The sequence below is a fragment of the Sinocyclocheilus anshuiensis genome, unplaced genomic scaffold, assembly GCF_001515605.1.
Source record: "Sinocyclocheilus anshuiensis isolate Anshui unplaced genomic scaffold, SAMN03320099.WGS_v1.1 scaffold532, whole genome shotgun sequence".
Lineage (NCBI taxonomy): Eukaryota > Metazoa > Chordata > Actinopteri > Cypriniformes > Cyprinidae > Sinocyclocheilus > Sinocyclocheilus anshuiensis.
Genome location: NW_015555819.1, coordinates 55,636 through 69,012, shown reverse-complemented (window position 1 = coordinate 69,012; position 13,377 = coordinate 55,636). Strand labels below are relative to the sequence as shown.

Genomic DNA, 13,377 nt, shown 5'->3' with positions numbered 1-13,377 from the left:
TATATATATATAAATTAAAAAAAAAAATGTTTAGGATACAGTGATTCTCTAAATCTCATTACATTCTTTAATATTTAAAATATATTTTCATAAAATAAAGTCACAATGCAATAAATAAATAACAGGCCTAATTAATATTCCTACAATAGTCCTGATTTTCTATAATTTTCTAAAAACACGTTCTAAAAATATGCTTAATTTTCTATAATTTTCTAAAAATAACATATCTAAAAATAGAATTAATTTTCTACAATTTTTAACAACAGTCCTAAAAATAAATTTTTATACTTTTCTAAAATTAACAGTTATAAAATATGCATAATTCTTTTAAAACAGTCCTAAAAATAGAATTGATTTTCTATAATTTTCTAAAACTAATAGTCCTAAAAATGGAATTAATTTTCTAAAAACAACTTTTCTAAAAATAGGAATCATTTTCTATAATTTTCTAAAAATAACATAACTAAAAATAGAATTCATTTTCTACCATTTTTAACAACAGTCCTAAAACTTATTTTTTATACTTTTCTAAAATTAACAGTTATAAAATATGCATAATTCTTTTAAAACAGTCCTAAAAATAGAATTGATTTTCTATAATATTCTAAAACTAATAGTACTAAAAATGGAATTAATTTTCTAAAAACAACTTTTCTAAAAATAGGAATCATTTTCTATAATTTTCTAAAAATAGCAGTCCTAAAAATAGAATATATTTTGTTTTTCCTAAAAACAACTGTCCTAAATATAGATGTCTTTTTCTATCATTTTCTAAAACTAATAGTCCTAAAATAGATTTTTTAAATATAATTTTTCCAAAAATAACCCTCCTAAAAACAGAATTAATATATTTTTATAATTTTCTAAAAATGACAGTCCTAAAAACAGACTTCATATTTTATCATTTTCTAAAAATGACAGTCCTAAAAATATAAAATATATAAAATATAGTTTAGGTTGAAACATGACTCTTAAGTATTCTCGTTCTCAGGTTTCCTGTCAGGGGATTTTCATTCAGTGAAGTCCGATGAAGTTCCTACAGGAACAGGAACAGGAACAAGTAAAGGGGAACTCAAAACAGTCTGTGTGTGTGTGTGTGTACCTGAGACAGCCGGTAGTGTTGAAGAAGATGTCGGACTCTGAGGGGCTCAGCTCAATGATGTCCTTGTCCCCGGTGCCAGAGAGGGGAATCAGAATCTTCTCTGTCAATTCGGGAAGAGTTTCTCGTGCCAGCCTTTCTTTCAGGTTATCCTTAGAAGACAGATTCCACAGAATACCTACAGGGAATGAGAGCAAAGGGGAGAGAGAGATAAAGAGAATGAGGAAAACAGCATGGGAACGTGTCAAGGGAAATAGATAAGAATTTAAATAAAGATAAGGAAAAAAACAAGGAGGAAAAAGTGGGGAAAAAATCATAACTACAGCAACCGTTTCAACCAATTTCACAAATCGAACTTCCTTGCAAAAGATTTACAACCTCTTTAGCTTTCGTTATGATGTCATCCTCTTAAATGCCGCACTTTTTAGTGGTGGGATTCGCATTGCTAGATTTATTCAGTTTATTGGAGCTCCTGCATATCCAGACACGCATAGAGCCTAATGACCGACATAAACCTAAATCACCAACCTTCGCTACAGGAGTCCGCTCATTCCACTGCACATGTCAAGACAACGTTGAGCAATAATTTAAGTAGTTTGATGCAATACTGAGAGATCAGACAACGCCCTGCGTACAATGCATGCAGATACACATGCACACATCTAGTCTGATGACGAAAACCTCTTCGTACGTCATATCCTGAGTCATTTAATGGCCTAAATGGACACTGGACCTCACTAGCATGAATAAAAAAGTATTTAATTGAAGGATGTTCTGTATTTTCTACGATACTGTAACAGTGAATAACAATGAAAAGTATCATCAGCTGTATCTCTGGCAGAGGAGGCCCAGTATGCATGGCAGATGTTGATTCACTGAAAATCTACTTAAATATCATTCTGTACTGCAAAGTATTGATGAAAACAGTATTTAAACTAATTAAAATGTAATGTTTCAGAGAATATTTTTGTGTTATGTATTTGTTATGCTAATTAGAACATTAAGGGCCAGATTTATTAACAGGTTACATCAACGCAACTATTATCAGGATTTACTAAAGACGCGCAGTGGAAAATTAGGGATGAAAGTCGTGGACAGAGTTATTATTGCATATGTGTTTGTAGGAGTTTCCCTTTCAGATGCTAAATTTGTGGGAGTAGAGTATTTAAATAAATTATTTACTAAGGTTTGTGGTAGTCAGTTTGCTGGTATTTACACCTGTATTCAAAGCTGCAGTCCGTAACTTTTTTTGGTTAAAAATTATCCGAAATCAATATTTGAGCAATACAATATATATGTATTTTAAGTACATAACCAGCCAGTGTTCGAAACTATCACCTTACATTAGCCCGATTCACAATGGTTAGCTTATAATAATGTTTTCTAATTTGAATGGTACGGGTAGGTTTTCGCGGGAAATTCGAGCATGGCACTGCGTCATTACGTCACGTCAGTAAACATAAAGAAGTTGTCCCGGTTAGTAGGCTATCGCATGTGAGGATCCTGCAGGTGGCTGATCGTAGTTGGTCAGAACAAACGTGGCAGACTTGTTACTTACTTATTCAGATGGCAATATACGGTGAAAATTCTTATTTGGGTCATATATTCCAAGACGTAGGCTAGAATCTGTGATGTACAGTAAATATCCACACCGGTGCTGTGACTGACTGCCACACATTCTCTTCAGAATATTAGATTCATCCGCACTGGAGCCGTGCCGACTCACAACCCACGCAAGCTAGATAATTCCGCACACAGCTACAATTCCAGCTTTTCAAACAGAGATGGCGACAAAGAGGCAAAACTTACGGACTGCAGCTTTAATGCCCCAAAAAAGCATGTCTTAACCCATTTTGTGCCTGTGTTGTTAGCAGATTACACGCACCCAATTATCTTTGCTAATTTGGTAAATTTTGTTGGTAATTATAAAAAATGATCAGGTTGCATCTGTGTTCTTTAATTTGTGCATTGTCAGTAGATCAACCACAGAACTTTCCACTCCCATCAGCGCTTTTGCGGTCTCACGTTTAATTTGCTCTGTTTAGTAAATCTGGCACCTAAATCATTAGCCTAGCAACATGCAAACTTCAAACTCCACTTGAATCAAATGTGAATCTATATGTGTGGCACGCGAAATTGCTATCTATATACAAGCGTTCCAAATCAGTCATTAATGAGGTTTGTTATTGGCATGCGGTCTAAAGGTTTAGGTTGTTTTGTGAATTTTCAGTCAAAATCCAGTCAGAAATTTCATGCGAGGAAAAGATTTCCCTACGCAGATTTCACAACGCTTTCAAGTTGGTCACTGATTCACCATGCTGACCAACAGTAAGCAGCTTGGTTTGAAAGTAATAAACTTGAACCCACTGCAAAATCTGCATAGGGAAATATTTCGGCCTTTTGCGAAATTTCTGATCACATTGTAATGACTGTATTTTGCAACAACAACAACCTGACCACATCTTTAGGCTTCTTATGTGATAAAGGAGGTTTGTTTTGCAGCCCAAGAAATCAAATTGATTTTAAAGGACACTGGTTATAAAGTTAGCTTCATAAACATGTGACCCAATGGCGATTATAATAGCGGTAAAGTTAACTAGAACAGAATGACTGAAATGCCCACCTGTGATGTTCTTGCGGAGTTCGTCGTCTTGTTCTTTAAGGGCGTCTATGAGCTTGGGGATCCCGCCGGATTCAATAAGGGCCACTTTGTTGTCCATGCTCTCGTAGATGAGGTTCCTGGTGGCGCCAGTGGCGTAGCGCTGCACCTCTTGACTCTCGCTGGTAAACAGCTGCACCAGGAGAGGAATGCCCTTAAGCTGGTTCACCTGAAAGAAAGAGAAGTTCTACTTATATCGAAAACACACATTTAAACATTTCACTCAAATGTTTCTTTGCACGTATAGCAACTCCATACCTGTTTCTTTGTATCATTGTTATGGTAACACTCATGCTGAATGTAGGCAGCCCCCAACATCTGAAGATTTTGATCGGGCTCATCAAGATAGTTAATGGCAGTCGGCATGTCCAAACTGTTGAGTCTATGCAGGAAAGTACGAAAAATTGAAATATTAAATAATTAGCTTAGTAACATGCTAACATCAAAGTTTATTGGAATTAATTGTGAACCTATTTGTGACTCAAGCTGTTGCTTCCTATGTAGAGCTTTCCAAATCAGTAATTAATGATGTTTGTTATTAGCATGCGGTCTTCTGTAACTCATTCTTCCGATTAATCGACTTCTCTTTGATGACATATGCCGAACTTTTCCAATCATTTTGTCCACATAAATTCAAAATTCAGATCTACCTCCATCCAATCAACAACCGATGGATAGATACAAGTCTACACCCTGCAATTTTTTTCTTTTATGACAAGTCGTTTTACAATCCGCAAAGTCACTGCTTCCATTTTTATTGCAACTTCAAAAAGTTCTTCCTTGCTTGGATACGATATTAGAACGTGGTCTTAGGGTGCGGTCAGATTTACAGATGTTCGCTGAATTTAATTCCGTATTCAGGAAAGTACGAAAAATTTGAAATTTTATTTAGTAGCGATACTAAAAATTAACACTTCAATTGTTGACATTGTCCTGTAAAGATAATATTCATTAGCCGGTAATATTCTTGAGTCGTAGACATAGCATGTGAACTTCAGACATTAAGCTCTGGAGCTCATATAGGAAATTTGGGTTCGAATCTGGCCTGCGTTTTTTTTTTAAACCCTGTTCCCAACTTTCCTACCCATAATTTCTTACTTTCACTACTATTACAATACCCCAAATATTTTGTAACACAAATGAATTTTCGGTGTAAGCCTAAAGTGGCGCTTAAAAAGGGTTGTTTCTTTGTCAGATAATTCATATATTAGCTTATCTTAATTTCTTAACTAGTACTACTTCCATTTTAAGAGTCAGCATTATTTGAAGGAACTTTTGCTCAACAGGACCTTCCTTCATGTGTGTTTGTGTGTGCTGGTGCATGTCGCTGGAGTGCTAGGAAGTGTGTGTTTCTTTCCCAGGGTGTATGAAGTGTGAGGTGGCTGGACTGGTTTGGGTGTGCCTGCGCAACAGACTCGCTCTTCACTTTTAACACACATATAGGCAGGGCTGGGCAACATCAAACATTACACATGCACGCGCGCACACACACACACACACACACACACACACACACACACACACACACACTCTTCTGCGCTCAAAACACACACACACACACACACACACACACACACACACACACACACACACACACACAGAGTTAGTGCAACAAGGACAGATAAGCTAAGTATGGGTGTACTGACAGGCTGTTAAAGCACAGTATGAATAATTTTATGCTTCAAAGGTCAGTCCTGCACTCACTGTGAGTAATCACTGTTATCCATACTTACACACCACACTAAGTATTTTTAACGAAAACAGACTAATTTGCAATCAGTAATACTCAGTGTTTGTGGTAAAACATAGTATGTCTCAAATAGCTACGGTACATAATTCAGGGAATTTTTGACCAACAGTAATAAGGAAGCGTTTGGTAAGAAACATGTAATTTGTGGTTGAACATGTTATTTGTGCATTTCAAGCAATTAGGCCTACTTTTGAGTGGTGTTTTATGCTAATGGTGCTAGCATACTACTTCTGTGCACATCTTTAAAGTAATTTAAGCAAGATGTTTTGATTCCAGACATCCTTAGTTAGCAGTCACTGTAAAATGACCAAAATCTTATATTGTGCATAATAAAATAGTTGGAATATATTTAATGTGCGAATTTCAAATCAATTTTGAAACGGCATTTGACTGTTTCCTCACTTAATCATTAACTTGATGGGCGCAAACCAAAAGATAAGATATAATAAATGAATGAAAGTCTGGTATGAGCACAAAAGAAAAAAACAACTTCATGAACCTTATGTAACACCAGAGTGAAAAAAAACTCCAAACAATAAAACCAACGCTGAATTATGATTGGATGAGTCACAATCAACAGCAGTGTAAAATAACCAATATAAAAGCACATGTGACTGCGCTTCAGTTCAACGTCTCAAATTTAATTTGGCAAGTTTCTCTCTCAAGTTTGACCAGTTTCTGCTTTGTCTAACAACACACTTAAAGTCGCCATAAAATGCAAAGTAATCTATTTTCTAAATGTTTTTGATCTTATTGTGACCGATTCATCCATGCATATGTTCCATTTCTTAAATATTGTCATTTTAAATAAAACTCGATCTTATTAATCGATTTTTTCCTGGTGACGCATGCTGGACTTTTCCAATCATTTTGTCCACATAAATTCCACCCCATTCTTACAATCGGCTCAAAATTCAGATCTACCTCCATCCAATCAACAATTCATGGATAGAACTAAGTCTATGCCCTACTTTTTTATTTTACGATCACAATACACAATACAAGATCTGCCGCTACTTCCATTTCAATACTTTCTTCTAGGGCTGGGGAAATAAATCGAGAAATGATTCTGCATCGATTCTGAGATTTTCAGAATGCATCGTGATTCTCTCTCGAATCGATTCTGAGCTTAGTTTTTCACAACAGATGGCACTGCGTGCTTTAGAAACAGCCATGCTTTGCTTGCTTCCTGTTCCTTACATACACTTGAACCTAAAATAATCATTCATAAAGTTCGTAAAGTTAGAAGCGAATTACAAGGGTGTTCACAGTGAGCTGTGTTTACATTAATCTCATGTCATAAAAGCATTCTGAGCCGAGGTGTAATTATGTAACATGTAATTACATGTTGCTATTCAGCACTCTTCTTCGTAAGCATTTGAGTGTGCGCTTAAAAACTAGATTAGAGCGCCATCTGCTGTTAAAAACTAAGCTCAGAATTGATTCCAGAGAGAATCACGATGCATTCAGAATTGATCCATGAATCGCGATGCATTGATTTATCGTGACAGTCCTACTGTCTTCCTGGCCTTGACTCATTTGGGATGCATTTCGCTCAGTATTTTGACACACCGAAACCACGTGTTCTTACCCGCTCAGGTTGCCCATGCTGCCTGTCATATCCATGCCGTCAAACACATCCTTGCCTCTCCCGACGCTATGCACGCTCCTGACGGATCCGGCGCGTGACAGCCGTCCCTGCTGCATCATGGTCAGGTTGCTCTGGGAGCCGCTGAATCCGGTAGTTCCGTACATGCCTGATGACATGTTGGACGTGCGACTCGTTTGCCGGTTGTTGATTCGGCTGATGGTGCGGTGGGCGGGGCCTTTGAAGGACTGCTGTCTAACATACACCTCCTGCTCCATGCCGCCTCCTCCGCCGCCAGTGGCTAGCGTCCCGCTGAGGGAGCGTTTAATGGCCGGCAGAGTCATGGAACTGACCTGCTGCTGTCCGCTCTCTAATCCGTTCACCCTAGAGGTCGAATACACGGACTGACGTGGGTAGGTGTTGGCGGCATAACCGTTGCTCATGTTTTGCAGGGAGGCCTGTTGCGTGTAAGTGGCGTCTCGTTCTGAAACCAGGCTGCCGTCGATGTCGTCCTGCGCCGCCCATGAGGAAACCACCTGGCGCGGCATGGATGCCACACGCATGGAATGCATCGACTGGGTCTCTGGGTCTCCCCCCATTCGGCTGAAGGATCGAGTCATTGTGTTGACCTGCTGCTGTTGCACTTGGCCCCCGCCACTTTGGTAACTGCCACCCTGGAAACCGCCACCCTGGTAACCGCCGCTCACAAAATCTTCTTGATAATACGCCCCGCCTCCACCACCACCTCCACCTCCACCTCCTGTGTAACTGATTTTGGTTCTTGGGCCGAAATCAATGGCAGAGCGGGATGAGTAACCACTAGAGTACTGGGATGGACGCTGGGCCTAGAAGAAAAGAGACAAGAAAAGAGGCATTGAAGAAAAGAGACATTGAATATGTAGAAGAAAAGAGAAATTGAAAAGGTAGAACCCTATCAACTATAGCTATCGATTGATTAAAAAATGTTATCGAATTACATGTGTCAATTAATTAATCAATGCAATTGATAATAATCACGTCAATATTTCCAGAGAAAGGCCCCACAATTGAGATAATTCAGATAAATGCAAAAAAATTTGGTGTGGTATTTCAAGTCTTAATTATAGAAATAACATATGCAATGGGGAAGTTAAATTGCATTATTTTTAATCATTTTTATCATAATTAAAGTTTTTGCAATAATTTATGCATTTTTTGCATTAATTGATGAATTTTTTGCATTAATATATGCATTTTAATGCATACATTTCATGCATTTACATTTACATTTACATTAAATCAACAACTCTACTTTTAACATGGTATCACTCAACAGGAATATATCTGAAAGTGATGCTTCGAGATTTCTAAACTTGTGATTTTTCATATGTGGTTGTTGGTTAGAGCTTACCTGTGAAATATCACATCTAACTAACACAATCCCCATTACTCATTTTCAATATTTGGACAAGATACACGTCCATAAAGACACACACACACACACACACACACACACACACACGACTTATTTAACTTGGCTCAATAAGTGCTATGTCTTTCAAACAAGTAAACTACTGTAAAATATTTATAAAGAAATGGAAAGAATCTTACCGTCATTGGTCTGCCGGAGGCATAGACGAAGGATTTAGAGCTGAAATTTGGAGTGAAATTCTGGCTCATTGTTGAATATTTTGTCATCGTCGGGTAATTCCCAGACTCTAAGAGAAGATACATTAAATACAGAGAATTAATATAAATGCACATGTAAACTTGAATTTCTCACTGTGAAAATGAATGAGAAAATAACATGGACTAGTTTTTATGGCCTGAGTAATCCTCTCTGTGAACTTTCTCGATGTGCCATCACATTCAACACGTTTCTGAACACAACTGACACACCTAAAAGCTCAGCTACAATGCAATCAGAAAAACAAGATCTATGATGTCAACTCAGTGACTGATCTGAACTAGTAACTACAACCAGCTAAAATTAAATTAAAGATCCTCATTATAAAAATATGGCCTTTGATCTTGCTTTTGCCCTGTTTTCCATCAGTTAAAATAGAACGTTTTCTCCAAAAGATATATAACCAATCAGGTAACAGTAAAGAACAAAAAGAAACATCTAGTTTACACATCTAACCAATGAATTGCTTTTGTTTTACAACACAAAATTATTAACTATCTACACAACTCTAAATTTAATAACTATTGTAAGCACTGAGTATTGTAAACATACAAACTATGCAGTAATTAAACAAATAACTTTGTTGTTTTGTTTTATTTTAGCCATGTTTATGATACCTTTCTACACAAGTTTGTACACAGGCATGCGTGCTTGTTCTTTTATTGAACAATTTAACATAAAAAAAAACATTAAATGTCCTGTTTTGTTTCACTTTAGCCATGTTTATGATACCTTTGTAAACAAGCTTGTACGCAAACATGCACATTTGTTCTTTGGTGGAACAATTAAACAACATTTTTTTTGTTTCGTTTCACTTTAATCATGTTTACTACAGCTTTATATGCAAGTTTTTTTAAATGTAAACATCCATGTTTGTTCTTTGAACAATTAAACAAATGTGTTGTTTTGTTTCCCTTTAGTCATGTTTAGCATACCTCTGTACACAAGTTTGTATGCAAAAATGCATGTTTGTTGTTTTAAACATTAAAAAACACATTAAATGTGTTTTTGTTTCACTTTAATCATGTTTATTATAGCTTTGTATGTATGTTTCGATGTAAATGAGATGTATGTTTTTTATGTATGTATGTTTTGATGTAAATGTTGATGAGAATGTCTGCTCAAATTATTAAACAACTTTGTTTTGTTTCATGTTTGTGACACTTAGGTATGTACATAAGTTTGTCTACTTTGTGAACTAACATGCAAGTTTGTTTGCTTTCTTGTAGTCAGGTTTATGACACTATTTTATGCAAGTTTTTATGTCTTATTTGAATGTAATCAAGTTGCTGAATGGATGGCATTACAGAGTGCCTACATTGTGGGAAATAAGTTACAGGTGTTCAGATGTAAAGCCAAAGATTTACTGCTCCGTAAAGTCGTCAAGTCTGTAACTTTACAGCTAAGTCAGTATGCTCGCCATGTGTCTTTGATGACACTGCAAGTATAAGGCAAACTTGTAGAGTTACATGAATTACCGCAGTGCAAGTTTACCACAATTTTACAGCATTTTTGTTCTGGATCAGCAGCAGACATGGGGCTAAGACATCCAGGTTTGTTTCATCAAAGGCTTATTTATGTATCTACGGGCATGCAAGTACACGCACTTGAATGTGTGTGTGTGTGTGTGTGTGTGTGTGAGAGAATTAGGGAGTGGTATAAGCATTTCATAAGTGAATAAGTGTGGAGTGAGTTGTAGACAACAGCCAGCAGAAAAGACAGAACCGGTCTGATGACTGGTACACTCCCAAAGTCCCTACCCAAAAAAAACACACGCCCTTCACCCTGCCTCACCCTGCCCTAGTGCATTGCTTCAAATTAGTAGAATTAAAAACAAGTAATTACTAAGTTAGAACTAACATTTTGAGTGTTCAAATGCAATTTTGTTTTAAAACAATCCATTTGGCCTACATCTCAATCAAGCTCATAACTAATTCTTGGTATTTCAATGTCAAATCTAGTTTTCAGACTTACAAACACTTTCAAGATATGGTATGCGTCTCTTCCTGAAAGCAGGCCAGTAACAGGAAGACGCAAGGCTTTTCTAACTTGTCAAACACAGGTAAACCTCATAAACTGGGGTCCGGTTAATGTATCCGCTAAGCACCAGAGGTTAAAACCCTGGAAATAGCAATGGTAGACCCTCATAAAGCCAGGAATTCAACCACTTCTGGCCTTAACTACTCACATCAACCACAAATTCTTGAACACTTAGAAGCTTTGAGTACTTTCAAGTGCACACTAATGTGTACTAATGTGCTTTACAGTCGTACAGTACTGCAAGTTTCATTTGTCTTTAAAAACTAAACTTTGAGCAACTGCTGTCTATAAAGTTGCGGATTAAAACAAATAGTTTGGATTTCTCTTAGGTTACATTCTTCAGCTTTTCCGTCACACCAATTGATATTTAAGCTATTATGATTGACGGATCCAAATTACCTTTCTTTTGTGCAATGCTAAGCACTTTTTTTGTCTAGAGTGGGTTGGGTTTTTCTAAGTAGAGCTTTGAAACTTTCACTCTCACTTAGTCGTGTAACAGGAACTGAGATTACACTTGAACCTTGCTCAGCTCACTTCTGTGAATGATTAACACAAACCAGAAGTCGCATTGTCTGTTCTGCCAGAGCCACTTTCTATGCTAATTGATACAGGAAAAAATCATGAATTCAAAACTTTCTCATCCGATTTTAATTCTTAATTTAAATCACCACTGCTAATGTTTAAAAACAACGTTGAAAACTAAATCTACCACCCCTGATGTGCACTGATTACCATCTATGACATTATTTTTGTTATCGCTAGAACACAAAGGTAAATGCAAACTAGTTCAGGTCAAGTCACTAAAAAAAAATAAAAAATACATTATCTACAAATGACATGTGGGATATTTAGTCTTACTGTATATCCAAATAACAGAAACCATGTGACCACAATTTTGCTCCAGGCAGTATTTTCTGATAACTATTTATTGTTTTGCATACTTGCCTGTAAACAGCACAGTACATCCTGTGCGTGTGAATTTAATAATAATGCTTATTCTATTGATATCTAACAAATAATGACGTTCCCAAAAGTTAATGAAGATGTAATTCAACTCTAAATGAAACCAGATACTGTATAAAAGCACAGCGCAAAGGCTTTTATGTAAAGTCAACCTGGCAGATGATGAGTAGATTAATAATTCAAAGGCTGTTGTGTTATTGTAGATATATTACAATGAGATCAAAGCGCACAGTGACACACCTGAGGCTGCGTATTGTGACGACGACGAGCCGTTCTGGCGCGGAAGCGTGGATTTTTCCGCCAGTCTCATGGACACCTGCTGGTGCACGCGTTTGAACCTCGCCTCCTCCTTGGCGTGGGTCCCGCCGTGAGAGAGCTCGGTTTCGGAGGGGACCGCGTAAGTGCTGACGGTCGTGTTGGGCTGCAGCGCCGTCAGAAAAACGTTCTCCGAGGTCATACTCATGGCGAAGCGACGATGGGACCGAGTTGAACCACCGAGATTAAAACGTTACAGTTCCACCAGAGAGTGGGGAACAAGTAGATCCCCGCGGTGCGAAACAATAAAGACGTCTTCAGTTAGTCAGCTTGTGTTTCTCTGCGCTGATGCTGGAACTGTGAGGCGACGCGCTACTGACGGCTGCTCTGAACTCTGCGGCTTTTTCGCAGGTGGGAGGTAAAGTGGGCGGGGCTTTGAGGTGAGTCATCGGTTACCTGATCCAGGTAAACTCAAGAACGCACAAAGCAGGCTCTTTTCCATTATTATGTAGTCTATGTAATTGCGTTTTGAGTAAATAAATGGACATTTGTGTCCACGTTACATTTTCTTCAATTTTTCCCCCAAAACAATGTGTAGGCTATAGCAGTCTCGTTTCTGTGATGCATCTGGACGTTTTCAGAGTTACACTCTTAAAGATAAAGGTTCTTTATTGGCATCAATGGTTCTATGAAGAACCTTGAACATCGATGGAACGTTTCAAATACAGAAAAGGATCTTTATACATTTTTTTAAATGTTCTTCAAAATGGTTATTTCAGGAACTGTTCACTGAAAGGTTATTTTGGGAACCAAAAAATGGTTCCTCTTTGGCATCACTGCAGAAACCTTTATTTTTAAGAGTGTAGACTTTTTGGTAACACTTTATTTTAGTGTTCCGTAGACATGTTACATATACCTACTATAGTAATAACAATAAATTATGCATAATTACATGCAGTAGGCCTAACCCTAAACTAAACTCCAATTCTAACCATGCAAGTAGGCTACAGGTTGTTAATTAATATTACTCAGTTCTTAAATGTAAAAATGCACTGTAAAATAAAGAGTAACAACGTAATGGGCTTTACAACAAATTATGTAGGTTACACTTTATTTTAAGGTGTCCTTGTTATAGTATAATTGTGCATTTAAGTACTGAGTAATATTATTTAACTATAGGCCTACACTGTAAAAAAAAAAATTCTGTAGTTTTTACAAAATAATTTTGGCAGCTGTGGTTGCCAGAATAATTTTGTAAAAAATACAGAAAAACTGTAAACACATTTACGGCCCAAAACGGCAAATTTTACGGTATAAAACTGTAATTTACAAACAAGAAAATTTGAATGTAAACCAG

At 37.0% G+C, this 13,377-nt stretch overlaps 1 protein-coding gene across 1 annotated transcript in view; it reads right to left on the bottom strand.

Annotated features, from left to right (window-relative positions):
- Positions 1-12,401, bottom strand: part of LOC107675274 (plakophilin-3-like) — a 20,359-nt gene extending 7,958 nt beyond the window's left edge. The window contains exons 1-6 of the mRNA XM_016469567.1: positions 12,006-12,401; positions 8,687-8,793; positions 7,100-7,941; positions 4,017-4,140; positions 3,723-3,927; positions 1,103-1,277 (exon numbers count right to left, since the gene is read on the bottom strand). Coding sequence (XP_016325053.1) covers positions 1,103-1,277; positions 3,723-3,927; positions 4,017-4,140; positions 7,100-7,941; positions 8,687-8,793; positions 12,006-12,228 — 1,676 coding nt within the window. The 5' untranslated portion in view covers positions 12,229-12,401. The remainder of the gene's footprint in view (positions 1-1,102; positions 1,278-3,722; positions 3,928-4,016; positions 4,141-7,099; positions 7,942-8,686; positions 8,794-12,005) is intronic.
- Between the last annotated feature and the right edge of the window lie 976 nt (positions 12,402-13,377).